This window comes from Coloeus monedula (genome assembly GCF_965178545.1).
Source record: "Coloeus monedula genome assembly, chromosome: 6".
Lineage (NCBI taxonomy): Eukaryota > Metazoa > Chordata > Aves > Passeriformes > Corvidae > Coloeus > Coloeus monedula.
This window is the reverse complement of record NC_138786.1, coordinates 11,634,109-11,652,651: the sequence shown is the minus strand read 5'-3', so window position 1 is coordinate 11,652,651 and position 18,543 is coordinate 11,634,109. Positions and strand designations below refer to the sequence as shown.

Here is an 18,543-nt window from a genome sequence, read left to right as displayed (position 1 = left end):
AAACCCCCAAACCAAAACCAAAACCAAACCACAAAAATCCCTAACAAACAAAAACCGCCACAAAAACGAAAAACAACCAAGGGCATCTCTAAGTATGCTGTTAGCAATGCACTGTAACTCACTATCTACTGGGATATATAACCATTGGGCATTTTAAAATTTATCTGAATGGAAAATAGCAAAGTTCATAACCCAATATCCTACACTGTTGAAAACTTAATATAGGTGAGCAGTTCTATTGCTATTTTAAAAATTATTATTATTATTATTTAAGACTATGTTTTTCAAGCTGCTTGATGAAGGAAAAAAATCTTCCTTTGGCATAACAACCTCCTTCACACATAAAGGTAAGTTATCTAGATTCTTTATTGAGGAAAATAGTTGATAAACTGCTAGTGTTGTTCTTTTATAACAACTAATTTCTTCTGCAACATTAAGGTTATATGAGTTCTTTTTACCGTGAGATAGTTTTCATGAGAATACATTGTCCAGACAAACACATCCACCGTAGTTTATTTTTTAGGGAGTACTGTAGACATCCCATGCCACCTGAGACCTTTATTATGAAAGCCACACTTAAAGACACACAAAAGATCTCCAGTGTAAGTGTTGAGATACAGTTCAAGGTTTGTTTTTTCCCCCCTCTGTCAAGTATCTGATGTGGAAGAATGATAATGGTTTTAATAAATAAAGCAGTAAATTATGATGTAATGAAGGTATCCAAGAAAGTTATTCAATGCTGTAAATATATATATATATATATATATATATATATATATATATATATCTGTATAAACATCAGCATCTTTGTACCCTTCCCTGGGCATTTGAATGACAGTGGGTCTTTGAGTTTTCACTCCCTTGTAAACAGAACTGGTTTTTCTGTTTGTAAAGAGATATTTTTAAAAACAGCATGCAACTAGTGAATGGAAATAAGCTAATCTACATGAGGAAGAACTACAGTGTCAGCATTTCATTTTAGGCGTTAGGCTATCAGACATCCTCCAGCTAGATATAAAAACCTTTTCATTATATATTGATCTGAATTCCAAGCAAATAGTTAATGTAGTACACGTCATTAATAGCATATTCCTAATTGCTTCTTTATTAAAGATGAAAAATGAGCTGTAATATGGATTTGTAAAATTTATTTCAAGTAAATAAGATAGCATGTTCTTCTGCAAGAATACTTGTTGCCAGAGATGTAATTATTAAAAAACAACTCTCATATGTTAGAGAAAATATGAGTATTTACAATCACTTATGTTTAAAAGCATTGCTAAGTTCTGTGTGCTTCATTTTATACTTCCATCAACAACTGTACATTCTTCCCTTTAAACTTCTGCTTCTAGACATTTTACTGTGGCCTCAGGCTTAGTTTTACACTCTTCTACCTTATTTCCATTATTCTGTGTTTCCTTCTCAAGTGTCTGGTCATTTGATTTTGTCTCTTTGAGAGCAGTAGTTACAACTGTTTCTTTTTGCTGATTCTTGTTTAAAAATGGTAAGGTTTTCTTGTACCTTTAAAAAGAAAAAAGGATAGTAAAGCAGAAATACTGACATGGTTTGGTTGTATCATTCAAACAGCTAGAATTTACTTACTCTACCATACTCAAGCAGAAGTCTCATAGAGGATAGTGACATGCTAGATCATTGTGCTTTTTCAAGCAGTGTGCTTTCTAAAGAAATTTTGGGTATTTTTTAAAAAAACAAACAATGCATATTTAGGATTTGTGGTACACAATGATAAAGCTGTCTGTGCTAGGATATGAAAAATGCACACTTTTTAGTAGCATTTAATGATGCACTGTATTCAAGGTCCTTACTTTTGACAAATGAGTTCAACAACTATTTTTTTCTGAGCAAGATCACAGTCCAATAATAAAAACTTTCACCTTGAGTCTGACATAGAAAAAAAAAAGGATAAAATTGCATAAACAGGTTTATGTATGAACAGATGCAAATTTCAGTGTTGCTATTTTGACACACTTGGAAATGTTTCACACTAGGCATGATTGACCAATTAAAAATAGGCAATATTTTTTTTGTTCCTTTTCTAAAGCAGGGAGTGGCAACAACAACAACAATCTTATCTGCATAACTGGGTTTAAGATTTTTTTAATTTGTGCAACACTATTATGTCATCATCATTACTTCTCTGCTTTTTAGTCTATATTTTAAATATTCAGTGATTGTACTCTAGGAGCGAACTCATTCCAAGAGAGAAAAAAATAATAGCAACTTACCTTTTGATATAACAGACTGCTAGAACAACTGAAATAATGAAGAAGATGATTGCCAGTACAAGAAGTGCAGTGGGGATACCTGGAGATAAAAGTGATATAAGCACAGAGTTTTTATTTATGTACTTAATGCTGACTTTCTAAAGGCTCATGAGCATAAATCTGGATTCTTCTAAAACCAGTCTAGTGTCAGAATACATCCACATCAACTGAAGAAGTTTTAGGAACATCAAAAGCTGAGTTACTCCTGCTCATTTCTTTCAGGATAGACTAAAACTGGTATTTAGGCCCTCCCTGACAAATATTTGTCTAATCTGCTCATTGGAGGGTTTTTGCAACCTGCCTAGAGAACACATTCTTGTGGTTAATTATCCTTAGTTAGAATGATTTTCCTCATACTTAGTCTGTTTCTCCACTGCAGTGTGTTAGGGTTGCTTACTCACACCTCATATCTCGAGAACAAGTCTCCTTAAAACTTTCTTGGCTTCTTTTGGTTTTATGAACCTGGTGAGTTTTCCATTACACTGAGAACAGAGTGTTTGCCAAGACTTTTTCAGAAATGTATTTACCCCAAATCACATTAACCAGAATGAACTTCTATCATTTCATATTAAAATATTATCAAAAAAGGATAAAATCAGATCTTAGTTCTACTTCAAAACTATTTTAAAATCCTCTGCTTTATAAGCTTTGTTTTGCAAAACTGTATCATTCCTATTCTGCCTCCAGGTTCAGCTGTACCAAAATGGATGGTGGAGCAGCAAACACAAACAGCAGTGAACAGTTTGACTCCTGACTCCTACATAATTAGCTCTTTTCATTAAATGACTGCCACACAAGGCCCTTACCTCCAAAAACAACAGCATCATTCTTAAAGGCCAGATGGGGAGTGTGTTTGGGAGAGTCAGTGGGTGAGTGCTCCTCTGGCATTTGTGTGGTAGGCCCCTCTGTCGGTAAGATTGTTTCAGTCACGCATATGACACGAAATCTGTTTCTCAGGAATTTTTCTGACTCAGTCACTGTCACTGCTGTGATGTTCTCAGCCAAATCAGGGGCTGAATATGCAGTTTGGTCCCTTGATGCACTCGATGAAAGAAATGTGGTTGGAGTTGGGTCTGGTTGACATGAATTAATCTGGACATCTTCAGCAGAGAAAAGAAATACATAAAAGTTGTGTTGGATGCCACTTTTGTACTTACTGCACACACATTTATTGAAATTGTTCCTCAGTCTTTCCCATCTGGAATTTTTTTTGTTGTTGTTGTTTAGAAAAGCTTTGCCCAAACCAGGCATCCCCATTTCAAACACGTGGTTGCAACCTAGATTACACAGATTTTATCATTACTCACATAGTTACAAACTCCTTTGAGTGAGTGTGGCACTTATTTTATGATTCCATACCAATGACTCCACTCCTCATGGAAACTAGTTAGAGTAATACTGCATATAAAACCCAACAGTATAACCTCCCACAGAGCAGAAGGCTTAACTGCAGATTCAATGGTCAAAAATATTTCCATGGTATTGTGTGTATGTTCAAAATACAAGCTTGTATTCTTGATACTTTGAAAATTAATTTGATTTCCTGTAAAAAAAACATAGCCTATAAGTTTCAAATAAATCAGGCACCAGTGTGAGATAATAAAGAGATTTTATTCTAAGTGGGGAGGAGGGGATAGGAAGTAACAAACTTCAGGTTTGAAGAAAAATAAGTAATTTTCAGAAATTAAGTCATTTAATAGAAGTGAATGTTGTCTGCATAAAAATGTTGGTGCAAGTGAACTTTTATAGTGAATTGGAAAAGCTGAGTTCTGAATCAGGCTCCTGTGAAAATGTGGAAATTCTACTTTGCTAGTGAAATTCTATATTCTGTAAAGCTATAAAAATTTCACTAAAGTAGCAACCAGGTTACAACATAAATAACTGGCAAATGATGTGTGTGCTGTTCTCCAGCTGAATCCCCACGGGAAGTCTGATGACGCAGTCACCTTTACAGAATGAAATGCCAAAGGGCAAGGGCTTAACACTTTTTCCACTATGGTTTTCAAGAGCTTTTGGCAATGTTTTTGGCACAAGAAAATTGACAAAATGAGCTTCTGACAAATATTTTGGGTAAGAAATGCCTAGAGCAGGCAACAGTTTGGAAATTAAGATAAAGGAATGCAGAATCATCCCAATGTGAAATATACATTTTTAAATGGTTTTCTAACCATTGAGCAAGCTTAACTTTATTCACATACTCTAACAGTATGTATGTAGTTATTTTCTTTTAATTAAAGCAAAACAAAGCAAGTAATTTGGAATTATTTGCTGCCTCTTTAGCGTTACCCAATCAACCCAACACTTTTGATGCAGAATAACACAAATTTCATGCAGTGAAACACCATGTTGCACAGGCCTTCTCCCTACAGCTTTATCCTCAGTCTCTTTGGAACCTCCAATCTTCACAGTCACCAGGCAGGGTCTCAGGTCCTTACATCTTTGCACGGGCATGTCTTGCATCTCCATCTTTCTCCTGCTTTTTCCAACCCTTGTTCATACGACTTTCCTGAAAACCTTCATGGTTTTGTACATATTCTCTCGCTCTTGTTGTCTAAAACTCATTGGGCAAAGCCTAGGGACTGACTATAAATAATGAAATGATCCTTTATTTGGTCTAATTATTGGGATATCTGTTATGTAATAACTGTAGATATGGGACACAAGCAGGAACACAACATCTCTAGCTACTTTTTTTAGTTAATACCACAGAAGCCATTAAGAAACTGTATTGATCTATAGTGCAGAGATCTAACTTATATCAAGGCCCAAGTTCCACTGTTGGATCTTCAATCTGCAAATAATCAGTGAGGGGAAGGACAGGTCTTTTCACACCTAGGATGATGCATATTAAAGAGGGCTGTTGGATTTTACTCATTATAGATTGGAATCTAATTAGTTTTATGGTCTCTTGGCAGTTCTGGTTTATAATTTAATTTAGCTTAATGGGCACATTTCCCTTTCTAAAAAAAAAAAAAAAAAAATCCAGTTTTCCCAAAGTACCCCACTCTTGGCCTTTTTGGGAGAACAGACACACCGCACACAGACACCCTGGTTAAAGATTCAATTCACTCTCTTTTAAATTATCATGCCCAAATAATCAAAACATATTAAGAGTGTTGTGTCAACATTACAGAATGGTAAAAGCAGCTCTTCCTCGAGAGCTTTCATGGCAGCACCAAATTATTAATTGGGATTTACTGAATTCACCTTTTGTATTTCTTGGAAGCTTCTGAGCTAAGAACAGCTTGACAGTGTTTAGACTGGGGGGAAAGGGTCAACAAATTATAGGAACTCACTCGTTATGATTTTTTCATGAGGATTTAAAAAAACCTATATAAAGCAAAACACACACAAAATGTAATTGTCATGCTTGCATACCTGAGGAATTGAAGCAGTAGAGATTAAATGTTTTCTCCTTGCCAGCATTCCATTGCACTATTCCAGTTTTTCCCCGACCACATTTCTGGTTGGATGTTATCCGAGGAATAACAACGAATCCCTCTTTCACCCATCCGAAGCTACAATAAAAAGCATCAGTGCTTTTAGTATGAGATTTATCACCAGCCTCAGCTGTGTGTGAGGCTGCTCACTGAAGGTGGTGGGCCACTAACTGGTGGCACATACTTGCATGTTTCAAAGCCGTGCTTCAGAGCCTCTTCAACTTGCTGTTTACTTGCCAGCTGTAGACTGAGTTTATTACATCCATTACTTGCTTCTGAGAAATTAGCTTTCTGATCAAGATAAATTCCTATACCCTTGATCCTGCAAGATGAATGAATGGAACCTGTAATCAAGCCATAAAATAGTCAAGGTTAATATTTGAATATTAGCATTTTTTCCTCATGAAGGATTTAAGATCACATTCAACTGAATTGAAAATTTTTTAAAGTTTCTAGCTTGAGGATAGTAGAAAAATAATTTCTAGCATAGAAGACATTTTAAAAATAGAACATATTTTTTTAACACTATAGTCTGGAATTTCAAGAGGTTTGACTGTCATTAGACTAAATTTATATACAGCCTTTTTCCTTTCTTTTCTTTTTTAAAATAAATTAATGCTAGCAGATGCACCAAGGCGTTGATTCTGTCATTACACCCTTCTTATCAAGATGGTAAGGTATATAATATCAAAGGTATTTGACATAATTTTTCATTGAATTAATGTATCAATAAGAAAAAATAAAGATTTTATAATTCCTGATGTTCCTTATTCCTCCTAAACTCTTTTTTTTTTTTTTTCCCTAGCTTGGCATGATGCTTCCCTCCCCCAGCTACTGTCAAGTGTTCCATTTACTGTGTTTGGCAGGGAGCAGGAAAAGAGGAGATAGGCCAGGTGAATTTATGATACTTTTCCATGCAGTTCATCCAGCTTTTTAGACAGCCACAGCTGGCACACTCTTTATGACACCTGCACCAGCAAGTGCATAGCTCAGGTTACACCTGCTCTTCTTTCTCAGCTGTGTTAAGGGCGTAGGACAAAATTCAGGATTTGAATAAGGAGAAAGGATATTACTGTTTTGCCTCCATATTTTACTAGGGGCATTTACTGGAAAAAAGGATTTTTTCTTTTTGGGTTATATACAGTAATTGCCCTGTTAAATGAAACATTTCAGTATTTCATGGCAGACAGGTCAGATAACCACCAGCCACAGGTGGTTATCTAACTACCTTGCTCAATATGTTTGTCAGACTGTGTTCAGTAGGTGTGTACACTAATGAATACTTCATAAAATCTATGCTTCAGAATACAGACAATCCACAAACTCTCAAGGGAGGATGAAGTGATGCTGCCAAATCCACCCTAGGACTCCTTAACAAGACAAATTAAACTGAATTTTATGAATGAAAAGATAGAACTGGCAGCCAAGCTACTCATGTGATGAGAAGGGGATAAAAGGTGATTAAGCTTGTGTGGAGCAGTAAAAAAACAGGTAGGCTTTTAGCTCCTGCTCCCACTGGATGTGGTAGGGCTGGAAATGGCTTTTGGAAAATGATCCATCTCTGCCATCCTTACATTTAGTTTAATTGGACTTTTTTGTAGAGTGATCATTGAATCAGGTGGATTTATCTCAGCAGAGAGGGAAAGCCACTGAATACCTGAGCAGTCCCCACAGACAAACTGTGGCTGCATCCAGCCCTGACCTGAACATAAGTCAAGCCCAAACACATTGAAGGGGGATGCAGAGGAGCCCTGTTGCTCGTCTTGGGGTGACTTTATGATGTGTATCCCATATTGCTGCCCTATGTCCAGAAATTAATTTTGTGCCTTTCTATGCCTTTAAACTGAGCCTGAGAGGGGGGAGAGAAAAAAACCCAGCAAAACTTTCAAAGCAGTTTAGTTTGTTTTCAAGGACACAGATAAAACCTCTCTGCGTTCTGCTGTGGTGAGAGAGAGGAGCGGGGGGAGGCACTGCTTGCTTTCCATCCAGCTTTCGGCTTTCTTTTTCTCCAGAGGGAGACAGAGAGTTGAACTTTTGTTTTCCTGGGACTTCATTTTTTTCCCTTCTTCTCTGCTGGACAGTTTCAACATCAGAATACATCGGGAGGACTTTCCGCCGAGGCCTTGGTCCTGGAGGAGGGCCCACCCTGTCCCAGCTCCAAGAAGGAAGGGAGAGGCTACCTATGGAAGGACTCTGAAATTTTCCCAGGTTTTTCTCTCCACAGAGAGAGGTTTTATTATTTAGCATTATTATCCTTTTTCTGTGTGTTTGGAGGAAAATTCATTTTTTCCCAAACCTGGTGGGGGAGGGCTGCTTGTAACCTGCCTTCTATCAGAGGATATTTTCCTCCAAATTTGTCCAAACCGGCACATCAGTGAAGGTCTGTGTGCAGTTATCAAAGATATCAAGTCTACCTTATTTAGTCTAGTATTTCCCTATCTTCAGATTTGAGCCAATAAAACTTTAAAAAATCATAATGTTGAGAAAGAAAGCTTCTCAATGACCAACTTCACGAATTTCAAATAAAGCTGAGCAGCTGAATGGAAGGAATTTAATGAAGTCTTAGAAATTACCTAGGTACTTGTGAACTGCTACAGTCTTTAGTCATTCAATTCCAGGAAAAATATTTTCACATGTGTATTTCATGGTAGATACACAGCATAATATAGAAATTCAGTACCAGAAAATTAACTTGTAAATTATAAGAAAAGTGACTTTAGGATACGGTCAAAAGTTGCATCTTAAAATCTGCTAAGCCTTTTGAAACAAAACAGTGATGTAAAATATACATTTTGTAAAAGTTAGGAATTTCACAGTGTGAGGAACGAATCTAGAAAGAGAACAGTAGCCTCTTCAAGTCTTGTCATCACTTCTTAAATCACCTCTGAACTCTGTTCTAAAGATGACTGAGTTTGTACAGGAGACAGACTAGTCCTTCGGAAGCACATTATCCCTTTTGGTCCACAAGCTGCACACAGCCATGCTTTAAGCTCTGCTCTATTTAGGTAATCTAGTACTGGCACATTCTGCGCAGTATTTTGGTCTTGGGTTAAAAATTTGGTTTACTGAAATAAGTGGGAAGACCTAGACAGAAGAATCTCACAGCAAGACAGAATTGCCATAGAACAGGAAGAAAATTGTTCCATTTTTGTAAGCTATGGGTATTGGCCTTGTTGTGTGTTAGTTCCCTTTTTGCTTTTTTTGCAGAGTGGTTGTTTTTCTCTTTGCCTGGTGCTAAACTTCACTCTGATTTATTAGAGTTTCCTTTGGCTGCTGGTGTCAGAGAGCAGCAAGAATGAGGCTGTTCCGCAGGGAAAGGGGCCAGGAGCAGAGGGTGACAGGCAGGGCAGTGCCCTCACCAACCAGGGCACAGTCCCACAGCACCTGAACAGCACCACGGTGGTGACAGCGGCAGGTTTCACTGGCAGCCCCAGAGAGAGCAAGACAACGAGTCAGACATCCAAAAAGTCCATTTGGGAACAGCAGGAGATGGTTCTTCATATGCCTGAAGTCCACCCTGGGGACAAGGCTACCTACAGCCTAAATCCAGAGTCCCTGTGTGAAGCCCAGTCAGCAGATCACTACAGGAGGGGACAGGACATGCCACAAAACAGCTTCAAGACACAGCTGGAGATCAGCCCTGAGCTTAACTGGAGCCCTTGGAGCTACAAGGGTACAGTAGAAGGTATCCCAAGGGAGGATACTCCCTTGGAGGGGAGCTAAGGGGCATCCAAACAGCTGCAAGCTCTCCATTTCCCCAGTGAAAATTGTACAGTGTTGATTTTGCTGGAGGACACTACAGTTGTTAGGTACTCCAATCCTGTGGAATTTCAACAGGACTTGAGCACCTAACTTACTCAGTCCAGAACTCTTTCAGTAGGTGAGAAAACCAATTGTCTGCGAAAACTGTATATGTTCTTTAACATAAATACAACAAGCATTAGCTCCTTGAGAATTACAGTGAAGCATCTGGAGGCTTCTGATATACATTGAGTATCTCCAGATATCTCAGCAGCTGCTGCAATTAGGATGGATTGTGTCAAGTTGGTAATGGAATTTGAAAGAGAACTGGTCTCATGTTTTGCTCTCTGAGGATTGTACAAAATTGTTTGCTCTGGTATTTAAAATAATACAAAATAAAGTTACATTTCAATAGATCTGAGCTTAATCCTACATGTGATACCAGATCTTTAAAATAAGCAGTTCTGTGGCATTTAGATAAAAAGGCTTCAGCATTTTCAGCAATTGAATTACACCAACAATGAAAGTTTCCCTATATGCCAGGTTTTGTTGCACTGTATTCTCAAAGCCCTGTGGTTTCCTCTGCCAGAAACACATTTACACACTCTCCTTCCCCACATTTTGGTTTGTAAATCCAGCTACTGATTTAAAGACTTTAAAAAGTGGAACTTTACATACCTGTTACAAAGTAATTTTGAGCCAGGAATGTCATAACCCAGATGAAAACCACTGCTGAGGTAACTCCAAAATAAGTTGCCATTGCCACCAGCTTGGAAAACTCAGAAAATTAGGAAATTCAAAGTGATTTGTCTCCTGTGCTAAGGAAAGCCAAGGTGCTGGATGCTGTCAGATGATGAGATGACTTCTGGAAAGCAACTTCAGCCGTCACTGCACTGCTTCATAGAAAGAATGTCAGAGCCAATGCGTTGACTGTCCCACTCCAGGGCGAGGTCACGGACCGGAAATCCCTAATCACCCCCTCCTCTCGCTTTCATGTAGGGATTGCTGGAAAATTTCATTACTGCTGATTCAGAAACACGGCTGAGGAAGGGAGATAAGGCTGTTAGACTGCTAAGTCAGTAAACACTTTGAAAGAAGTTTTTCTTTTGCTATTTTTTCCTGGTTTACTGATGAACAGATCATTATTCATGTTGTCTGTTCATCTGGTAAATAAAACTAATCTTCTATTGTACCACAATATGCCACACAAGATTTTTCTTTTTTGTTATTGGAATTGGAATGGCATCCATTCCCCACTATCCTATTTGTCTTTTTTTTTCCCTTAGAGATCAAATGCAAAAATAGTTCCCATAACACAGAGGTCATATGAAACCTAATTCTGAGGAGATTTGGAGATACACTACTGTAAATGGGATTCCTTGTGAGACTGTAGGTACAGAGGTGGCAGCCAGTGCCATCACTGCTGCCTTTTGTGAACTTCCAGCAAAGAGTGTTTCCCATGGATTGATTCAAAACACAGATGATCCTCACAGCTATAACTTAGAAAACCGTCTTAGCAAAAGATTTTTTTTTTTTCAGAGGTTCCAATAAACACAGAACAGGAATGGAGTTCAAGAGATGAGCTTATTCCTTTAGTGTCAGTCATGTCTGCTGTATCTATGTTATTCCTGACAGTTGTTTGCCTAACCTGTTCTCAAAGATTTCCAGTGACAGATTCCTAACATTTCCTCTAATGTTCTAGTTCAGTGACTCACTGCTCTTTACTGTTCAAAGGTATACCCTGCTCTAACTTGACTTAGCCATACCCTGGTATAAACCTATCACTTCTATTCCTGCTGGCAATGGACACAGAAGATAGGTTTCTTCCCTTACATTTTGCAAGTATTTTATGTTTTTAAAGAGTTACGTCTCTGCTCCTAGTTTTCTTTCAGCTAAGAAACCCCTGCTGCCTCACCCTCTGGCTCCATTGGCACCTTGCCAATGCCAAGTACTAATTAATAAATTGCTCTACCTGCTTGTACAGTTCAGAATGGTCTCAGTTTGGTTTTTTTTTTTTCTTGCAACAGGATGATTTTGTTTCATCATGTTTGATTTGTGATTCAGCAAACTTTTAGATGTCCTATGTCTCCAGGCTGTTTTCGGAGTCCTGTAAACACAAGTGTAGCAGTAACTACCTCTTTAAACTGGTTTGCATTTAGAAAGTCACCAGTTAAGATATGAGATAGCATTAACTGTTAACTGGGCACAGGCACATCTCCTGCAGCAGCATGTAACACAGTTATTAGATGGTGTTCTGTAAGACAGGCACCTACAAGGCCTGAGGAGAATGCTGGGGGTCAGTGAAATCATGTCTCCATTAGCAATGATAAAATGAAAATTGGATTGTGGTTGGGCTGTGGTTTGGAACAGAACTTGGTAAAACTTGTTGAGATCTTTAGACAAATTTTTAGCTCCAGTTTCTATTCCCTCCTTTATTGTGCTGTACTTACCTGCCCCTACAAAGCCATGGCAATGTCAGATACTGTCATCAGACTGAGCTCTCACTTGAAGGAGGTTGTAAGAGGATTCACTTGCATTTACAAGGTAGAAGCTGAAACAAATAGTTATTCTGTAGCTCTCATGGACTATAGACTGTGGCTGTAAAATACTGAGAACATTAAAAAAAATCTTGTAATTGAAAATGCTTACCTTGAACTGCTAAGTGTTTCCTACCATGAAAACTAATTAATAGGGTTTCTGACATTTTAAAATTGCATGCTAATTGTCCTGCCGGGTCTTAACACTTTGTGCCTACTATCCTCACTGTGGCAAAGTTCCTTTAGTCAAACTCTTGATGCTTAGTAGGATTTTTAGCTGTAAAAATGAGATAAACACCTTCACAACACCAAACAATAATATAAGCTCTCTCACAAGGTCTTACAGATTAGGAGAGGGAGAAAAGAATTTTAGAATGACAAAGCGAGACTGAAATAACTTTGTTTTTTGTCTATTTCTTCCTTTTTGTAGTTCAGCTGTTCCAAAACTGTGTAGAAGATCACTTATCTGGACTGTAACAGTACAAAAGGTCTTTACCCTTTTGGTGTGTCTTCTTCATAATTACTGTGGTAAAAAAAGCAGACCTATACTGAATGATTAATTAGTCTTTGACCTAAATACTTATTGTAACCTATATTAAGAATTCCCAGCCTTTTATGTCAGCATGTTTTAAAATGCTGATGAGGGTTGCTAAACAGAAAACTTTTGATAAGGCAGAACACACGTAACTGTTCTCTACAATCATTTCAAAAGGAACCTTGAAACTTGAACAACAGTAGAGAAAACAAATAATAATAATAATAAATCACATAGAAAATACAAATATCAGGGTTTTTTCATGGAAACAGTAATTCCTTTCCACGTTGTTGATGTCCCAGAGTCTGTCCCCTGACAGCGACCATCGGAGATTCAGAAGCTGAGCATTGACTCCTACCTGCTGTTCTGGCAAGACTGCTCCCCACAAGACCCAGGCTTCCCAGACCTCCCAAGTCTACAAGGACACGAAGCAAATAAAGACTCCTAACCTTTTGCCCAGAATCCTTTGCTTACAGATTTCCCTTGTGGCTTCCCATGTTCAGCCTCCTGCGTGACACGTGGCCTCCCTCTGAAGCAGGAGCTCAACTCTCTGCAGGATATTTCAGCTTCCTCTCTCAGCTGGTTTCTAGGGCATGGCTGGGGTGACCCTGCTTACAAACACTTTCTCCACTGACAGAGTTTGCTCTCTTCTTCTGGACCATTTTCCTGAAGAACTGGAAGACTAAGAGCAAGATCCTTGGAATGTGTAACAGTGTAGACAAGGGAGGACTTACTTCATGAGGACATGGCCATCAATATGCAGACAGACCACCCCAAATCTTTAAGGTAAAAACACTGAGCACTTTGAAACCATAATTTTATTTCAAAACTCAAGTATGTGATACTATACAGTACAATACCAGCACACTTGTGCAAAATCTTACAATATTACAAATTTAAATATGATACACAAAAATAGTGCCCTTTTGAAGTTCCTTTTGCTAGAAACATTTGTGCTGTGCAGGAGAAACCATAAATGTGTCATGTTAAAGCATAAAAATAAATATTGCACCTCAAGAAAACTATTTCAGTGTTAATAGCATAAATAATAGGTCTGTTTCTTGTTATCTGATGTGATCTTTGAACACAGAAGAGGTTGTTTGGCTTTTTTTTTCCAGATAAAGCAAACTAATATCCAATAGATAAAATTATATTTAGAATAGTTTTTGAGCTTAATCTAGTTTCCTATTAAACAAAAGGTGTTTTAATTAAATAACTGAAAAATATAAGCATAGCTATTTAGTGTGCTGTTAGTCATTGTGATTTGTTATTTTTTGTGGGCAGTTTGCTCAAAGTAGTTATAAAAAGAACAATTTTTTAAAATAAACTTTATCTTCATTTTTGCGCCCCCATTAAAATCTCTTGCCTCTTTCAGTTCATTTGGGGCTACATTATGCTTACATCAGACATGCAAGTAATTCAGTTCAAATCAGTACAACTACTTACGGGACTTGTCCCTTGCACACTAATTCCACAAAAAGCCAGTGTGCTGAATTTCAAGAGAGGATGGAGATTCACCCACTGACCAATAAAACCTCTTCACACGCTTAACATTAAGCAATTAGAGGGTCATGTTGATATCAATAACTTTCTATGTGTACTTAAAATAAGTTGTTGGACTCACAACAGTGCAGATGAAAATAAAAGCAAATTAATTCAATTACAGGCACTGTTAATTATTTTTCTTCAGTGCAGCCCAACATTTCCACCATCACATAAATACGTGCCATAATTCTTGGCATAGAGAATTCTGATTAGGGCTATTTACCTTCAATCTTTATTGTCTTATTATTAAGTTATCAATGTTATTTGTAAAGAATATTAAGTTAAAGAAGCTAATTGTAGTAAAGAAGTATTCAAGAAACAACTGACAGGTTTCTTTAAATACTGAAAGTACATGAAATATCACAGTAGTTCTTCACAGTCAGAAATTCTAACTGACCAAACAGATTCCAAGTAGTTTGCAAGAAACCTTCTCCTGTCTTATTCTTTACCAATTGCAATTTAAGACCAAATCACACTTCCCCGTTATCCTTTTTAAACTTCCTTAAGCACACTAATCCTCAATAATATATACTTTAAAACAAAAAAAGAAAACCTCATAATTGGGTAGAGACTCCCTTCCCCACACCCAAAAGAAAAAAAAAACAAATAAAGGTGTTAGTGGTCTGCTCTTTTTAAATTTTTTTTTTCTTTCTCCTTATAAACGTCTCCTAAGAAACACGTGGCCAACGAAGATTCACCAGCAGGATACTTGGTACTAGTGCCAGGTACGTGAATTAAATTTCTGACTGAGTTAGAAGCCTGTTTTCTTTGACAGTTAGCTTGAGGTTCAGTGTTTCCGCCAAAAGAAGGCAGGACAATATTGACTGCATCAGAACTGAAATTACAGTACTTCATAACACTCTTATCCTTCAGCTGGAAAACAGACTCATTTCTCAATCAGAAAATGCCAGGAGAATGCAGGACAGGAATGCAATCAAGTGTCACACTGGGTTTGCTATTGTGGCTGTAACTATGGAAAAACAAACATGGTTCACCTTCACTCAGAAGTGACACTCAGCGGGTACAAATGGCACACCTGCAGTGACATTCACATTCTTGTTTAAGAACTCACAACCGCCAAACTGGCAGAACTGGCAAAAAATCTGGGCAAAAGACTGATCTATCCTGATGTGGTAGTTCAGCTTTGGAAGTGTATCAGATCAGTTTTGGTCTTGGCATCAGATTCTGAAAATGACCTACTGAAAACCTGCAGTGAGCTCTCCTAAGCCCTCACTGCTTCCATGGCCAGATCCATGTAGGCACTGGTTGGGTTCTGGCTGTTCTCAGAACTGTGCTCCTGCTGCAGATCTCAAACAACACCTATTTCCAGTGTTAGCAGTAGGGCAGAGTCCATTTCGTGGGATCACCTCTATACAGAGGTTTGAAGAGCTTTTGTTTTCTTTTATCTTCTTTCAATAAAGAATTGAAGATTGCTTCCCATGTCCAAGACTGTTGTATTTTGGGCTTGGGCAGCACATGGACTCTTCCAGGCAGCTACCACTTTTGGCTGTAACCACCAATGACTCTGAGTAGCATAGGTAAATTTTTTGCAAATTTTTATATATCAGACATTCCCAGACTTATTGGATGATATCAACTGTGCCACCTAGAGTCCATTTTAGGTTCTGTTGAGTATCCCGTTTTAAAAAAGGTGGTGGTCCCATTCTTAAAGTATATCATAAACCATATTTATGCATGTACTTAGCATTCCATTTAAATAATCATATAGATAATTCCTCTTATAAAATTATTTTAGCAGCAAGGAATTTGGTCTTAGAATATAATTATATTCTTCCATGGAAGAGTTTCTATTTCTACCCAATAATAATGAATAAGGAAATTAATTAGCCTCTTAAAACCCAAAGGACTTAAATGCAATTAGTACTTCAACAATCAACAATAAATTCAAGAAATACAAAGTAAAGCACTAACTGCAAATGCAGGTTTTATGATGGTCTTCAAAATGTCAATGTCCTGTGCAAATTGTTCTTTTAAATGTCTTGCTTGTTGCTGATTACTGCCACAACCTTACCGTGATTCAACACTACTTTATTTGTACGAATCCTTTACAATAAGAGGACAGACAGGAGTATTTATCAGAATGGCTTCCTGGCAAGGTATGCTCACCATGTATCCCAAACCTGGTGGTGGAGAGTAACTCACTTAAGGGATCACGTGTAACAGCCATAGGGATGACTAAGCACTACCTTTAACAACGGTGCTCTACTACACAAACTTGCTCAGGGACCGTAAGGGCGTGGTTGCTCCTTTATTATTCCGTTCGTTGCTCCTGTCGGAATCCTGAGTTCCACCAGGAATACTGATGGGCCGCAGAACAGCTGGCCTTCCCTTCAGGTGCCTCTGACTTTTCATCGCAGGAGTTGTAGGAATGGTAGATTCCCAACACCACAGCAAAAATGACTATTGCAGCCACTACAAGCCACAACACATTCCAGTGTTTGCACAGTTTGGGGTACAGGATATATAAATAATTAACGACGACTTCAAGTCTGCTGTAAAATGAAAAGAAAAATGTTATACATTAATCAGATGCAAATTTATTATCTTAAGCTTTTCAATTGGAAAGGTGTCATAGGTGGTACACCATCTTTTTCCCCAATACAAATACCTTGCCAAAGAAGAATCAAATTGTAAAGTTCCTTTATGAAGAGCTGTACACTCAGATATTCCAACTCCAACTAGTCTATATGAGAAATATTTGTGAGACAGCTGGAGACTGTAAACATGACTCCTATTTCTCCCACCTGTCAGCTGGCAAATCTCAGAGCTGGATATCATGCAAAATTCTGCACTGTTCGTAGCTTGAGCAACTAAATTCAACATTGGAATATGTGGTAAACATTTCTTTCCAATAATGATCTTTCCATGACTAATGAGATGGCTGCTCTCTGAACATGGCTGAAATCTCAAATCAACAGTTGTTTATAGCTATAATGGTTATGGAATGGAGATGAATTCTTCTGGATCAAGTAAAGATCCCTGCCTTAACCTGGGATTGGACATATTACTTGCTTTGGCCAGCATTCAGTTCCTCTGCATTGTACAGACAGAGAGCACTGGGTACAGATGGATGCAATGTCACTCTAGTGACAGCAATGACACACGGCACAAAGTCAGATTCCTGAATTACAACCTTCATGAGACAGTGCATATCCACAGAGAGCTGCCTTTTGGCATCTAAAGAACTTTTATGGAGCATTCTTTTACCTCAAAGCAGAAGCAAACTCCATCAAGATGAAGCATCTTGATGTCAGCGTACAGCTTTAGCTGAAATATCAAAATCAAAAGTTTTGCATTTTGCAACTACTTTGTCACAGAATATGCCCTTCTGTGTAAATACTGCTATTTCAAATACGCTTCCCTAGACTGGAGGAAAACATGCCAAAATGAGAGTATAAAACATTTGGTTGGGTACCACAAAGAGAAAAAGTGGGCCCTCTTTTATGGATATGTTACACCACTGCCTCACCTGCTTTTCAGATTTTTTATCTCATCTTCATTTTCACTTTCTTCATGTTCATCATGACTTTCTTTGGGCGTCTCTTCATCTTCTTCCTTCAGTTCCTGAAGTTCTTTGGTTTTCTTCAAGGCTTCCTGATATCTTTATCAGACAAAACGTTTATTTCTTAGTCTCAGATGTTGTAAAAGCATGATCTTATTTAATGAAAAATTAGCTTTATGTTTTGTTATATGCAATAAAACACAAGTAGCAGTGTTGCAGCACTCAAACAAGAGTAAAAATTAGCTGAAGACCATGAGTAAGGCACACAGACAGCCACCCTTCCCTAACAGAGGATTATACTACAGCTAAGGCCAAATTTATCATTTTGAACAAGAAAAAGAGGTTGTAGTCCTCAGCAGAGAACAACTTCTGTCTATTGTAAAGGAGTCAGTAAATATTTCTCTATAATTTTCCATCATTTTCAATATCCTCTAGATACTTTTTTCCCCTGGAGAATAAATGCAAATCAATCCTAAAGACTGATGGCATGTTGGATTCTGCAGGAGAGGATCAAAATTTCTGTCTCACTCTTCACATAATACAAAATTCTTTGCTTGACATTCAGAAACAGATCCCAAAGTTGTTAATTGCCCCAAAATATGCTGTAAAGCACTTTGTGACACCAACAACATGACTACTGTATTTAAAATTAAATTTTAAAAACATATGTCCTCATCTGGTAGCACATATTTACAGATCTAGTTCACAAAAAATATTCCCACCCCTTGTTATATGCTTCCTCTTCTATCTTGGCTTTCATTTCAGGACTGATCTCTTCCAACCCACTCTGTGTCACCACAGAAGCTGAGGTTTCACAGTCAGGCTCTCCATTTGACTTTCCACTGCCAAGACAAAAGAAGCAGACAAATAGAAAATAACATCACAGAAATGTGTTGTGTTTGGAGTATACTTCAATTTCATGAGTCGTGATTTGTCT

At 37.8% G+C, this 18,543-nt stretch overlaps 2 protein-coding genes across 2 annotated transcripts in view; both read right to left on the bottom strand.

Moving 5' to 3' along the window:
• Positions 1–1,334: 1,334 nt before the first annotated feature.
• Positions 1,335–10,226, bottom strand: LYVE1 (lymphatic vessel endothelial hyaluronan receptor 1; the record flags this gene model as incomplete). Its single annotated transcript, XM_082282799.1, has 6 exons — positions 1,335–1,521; positions 2,247–2,325; positions 3,092–3,385; positions 5,664–5,803; positions 5,910–6,069; positions 10,145–10,226. The coding sequence occupies 6 exons, from the start codon at positions 10,224–10,226 to the stop codon at positions 1,335–1,337; spliced, it is 942 nt and encodes a 313-aa protein (XP_082138925.1).
• A 5,598-nt stretch (positions 10,227–15,824) lies between these two features.
• IRAG1 (inositol 1,4,5-triphosphate receptor associated 1) overlaps positions 15,825–18,543 on the bottom strand; it is a gene marked incomplete at its 5' end in the record, with an annotated part of 28,559 nt that continues 25,840 nt past the window's right edge. Inside the window, 3 exons of the mRNA XM_082283206.1 lie at positions 15,825–16,596; positions 17,574–17,705; positions 18,329–18,448. Of these exons, the coding sequence (XP_082139332.1) occupies positions 16,356–16,596; positions 17,574–17,705; positions 18,329–18,448 (493 nt within the window). The 3' untranslated portion in view covers positions 15,825–16,355. The remainder of the gene's footprint in view (positions 16,597–17,573; positions 17,706–18,328; positions 18,449–18,543) is intronic.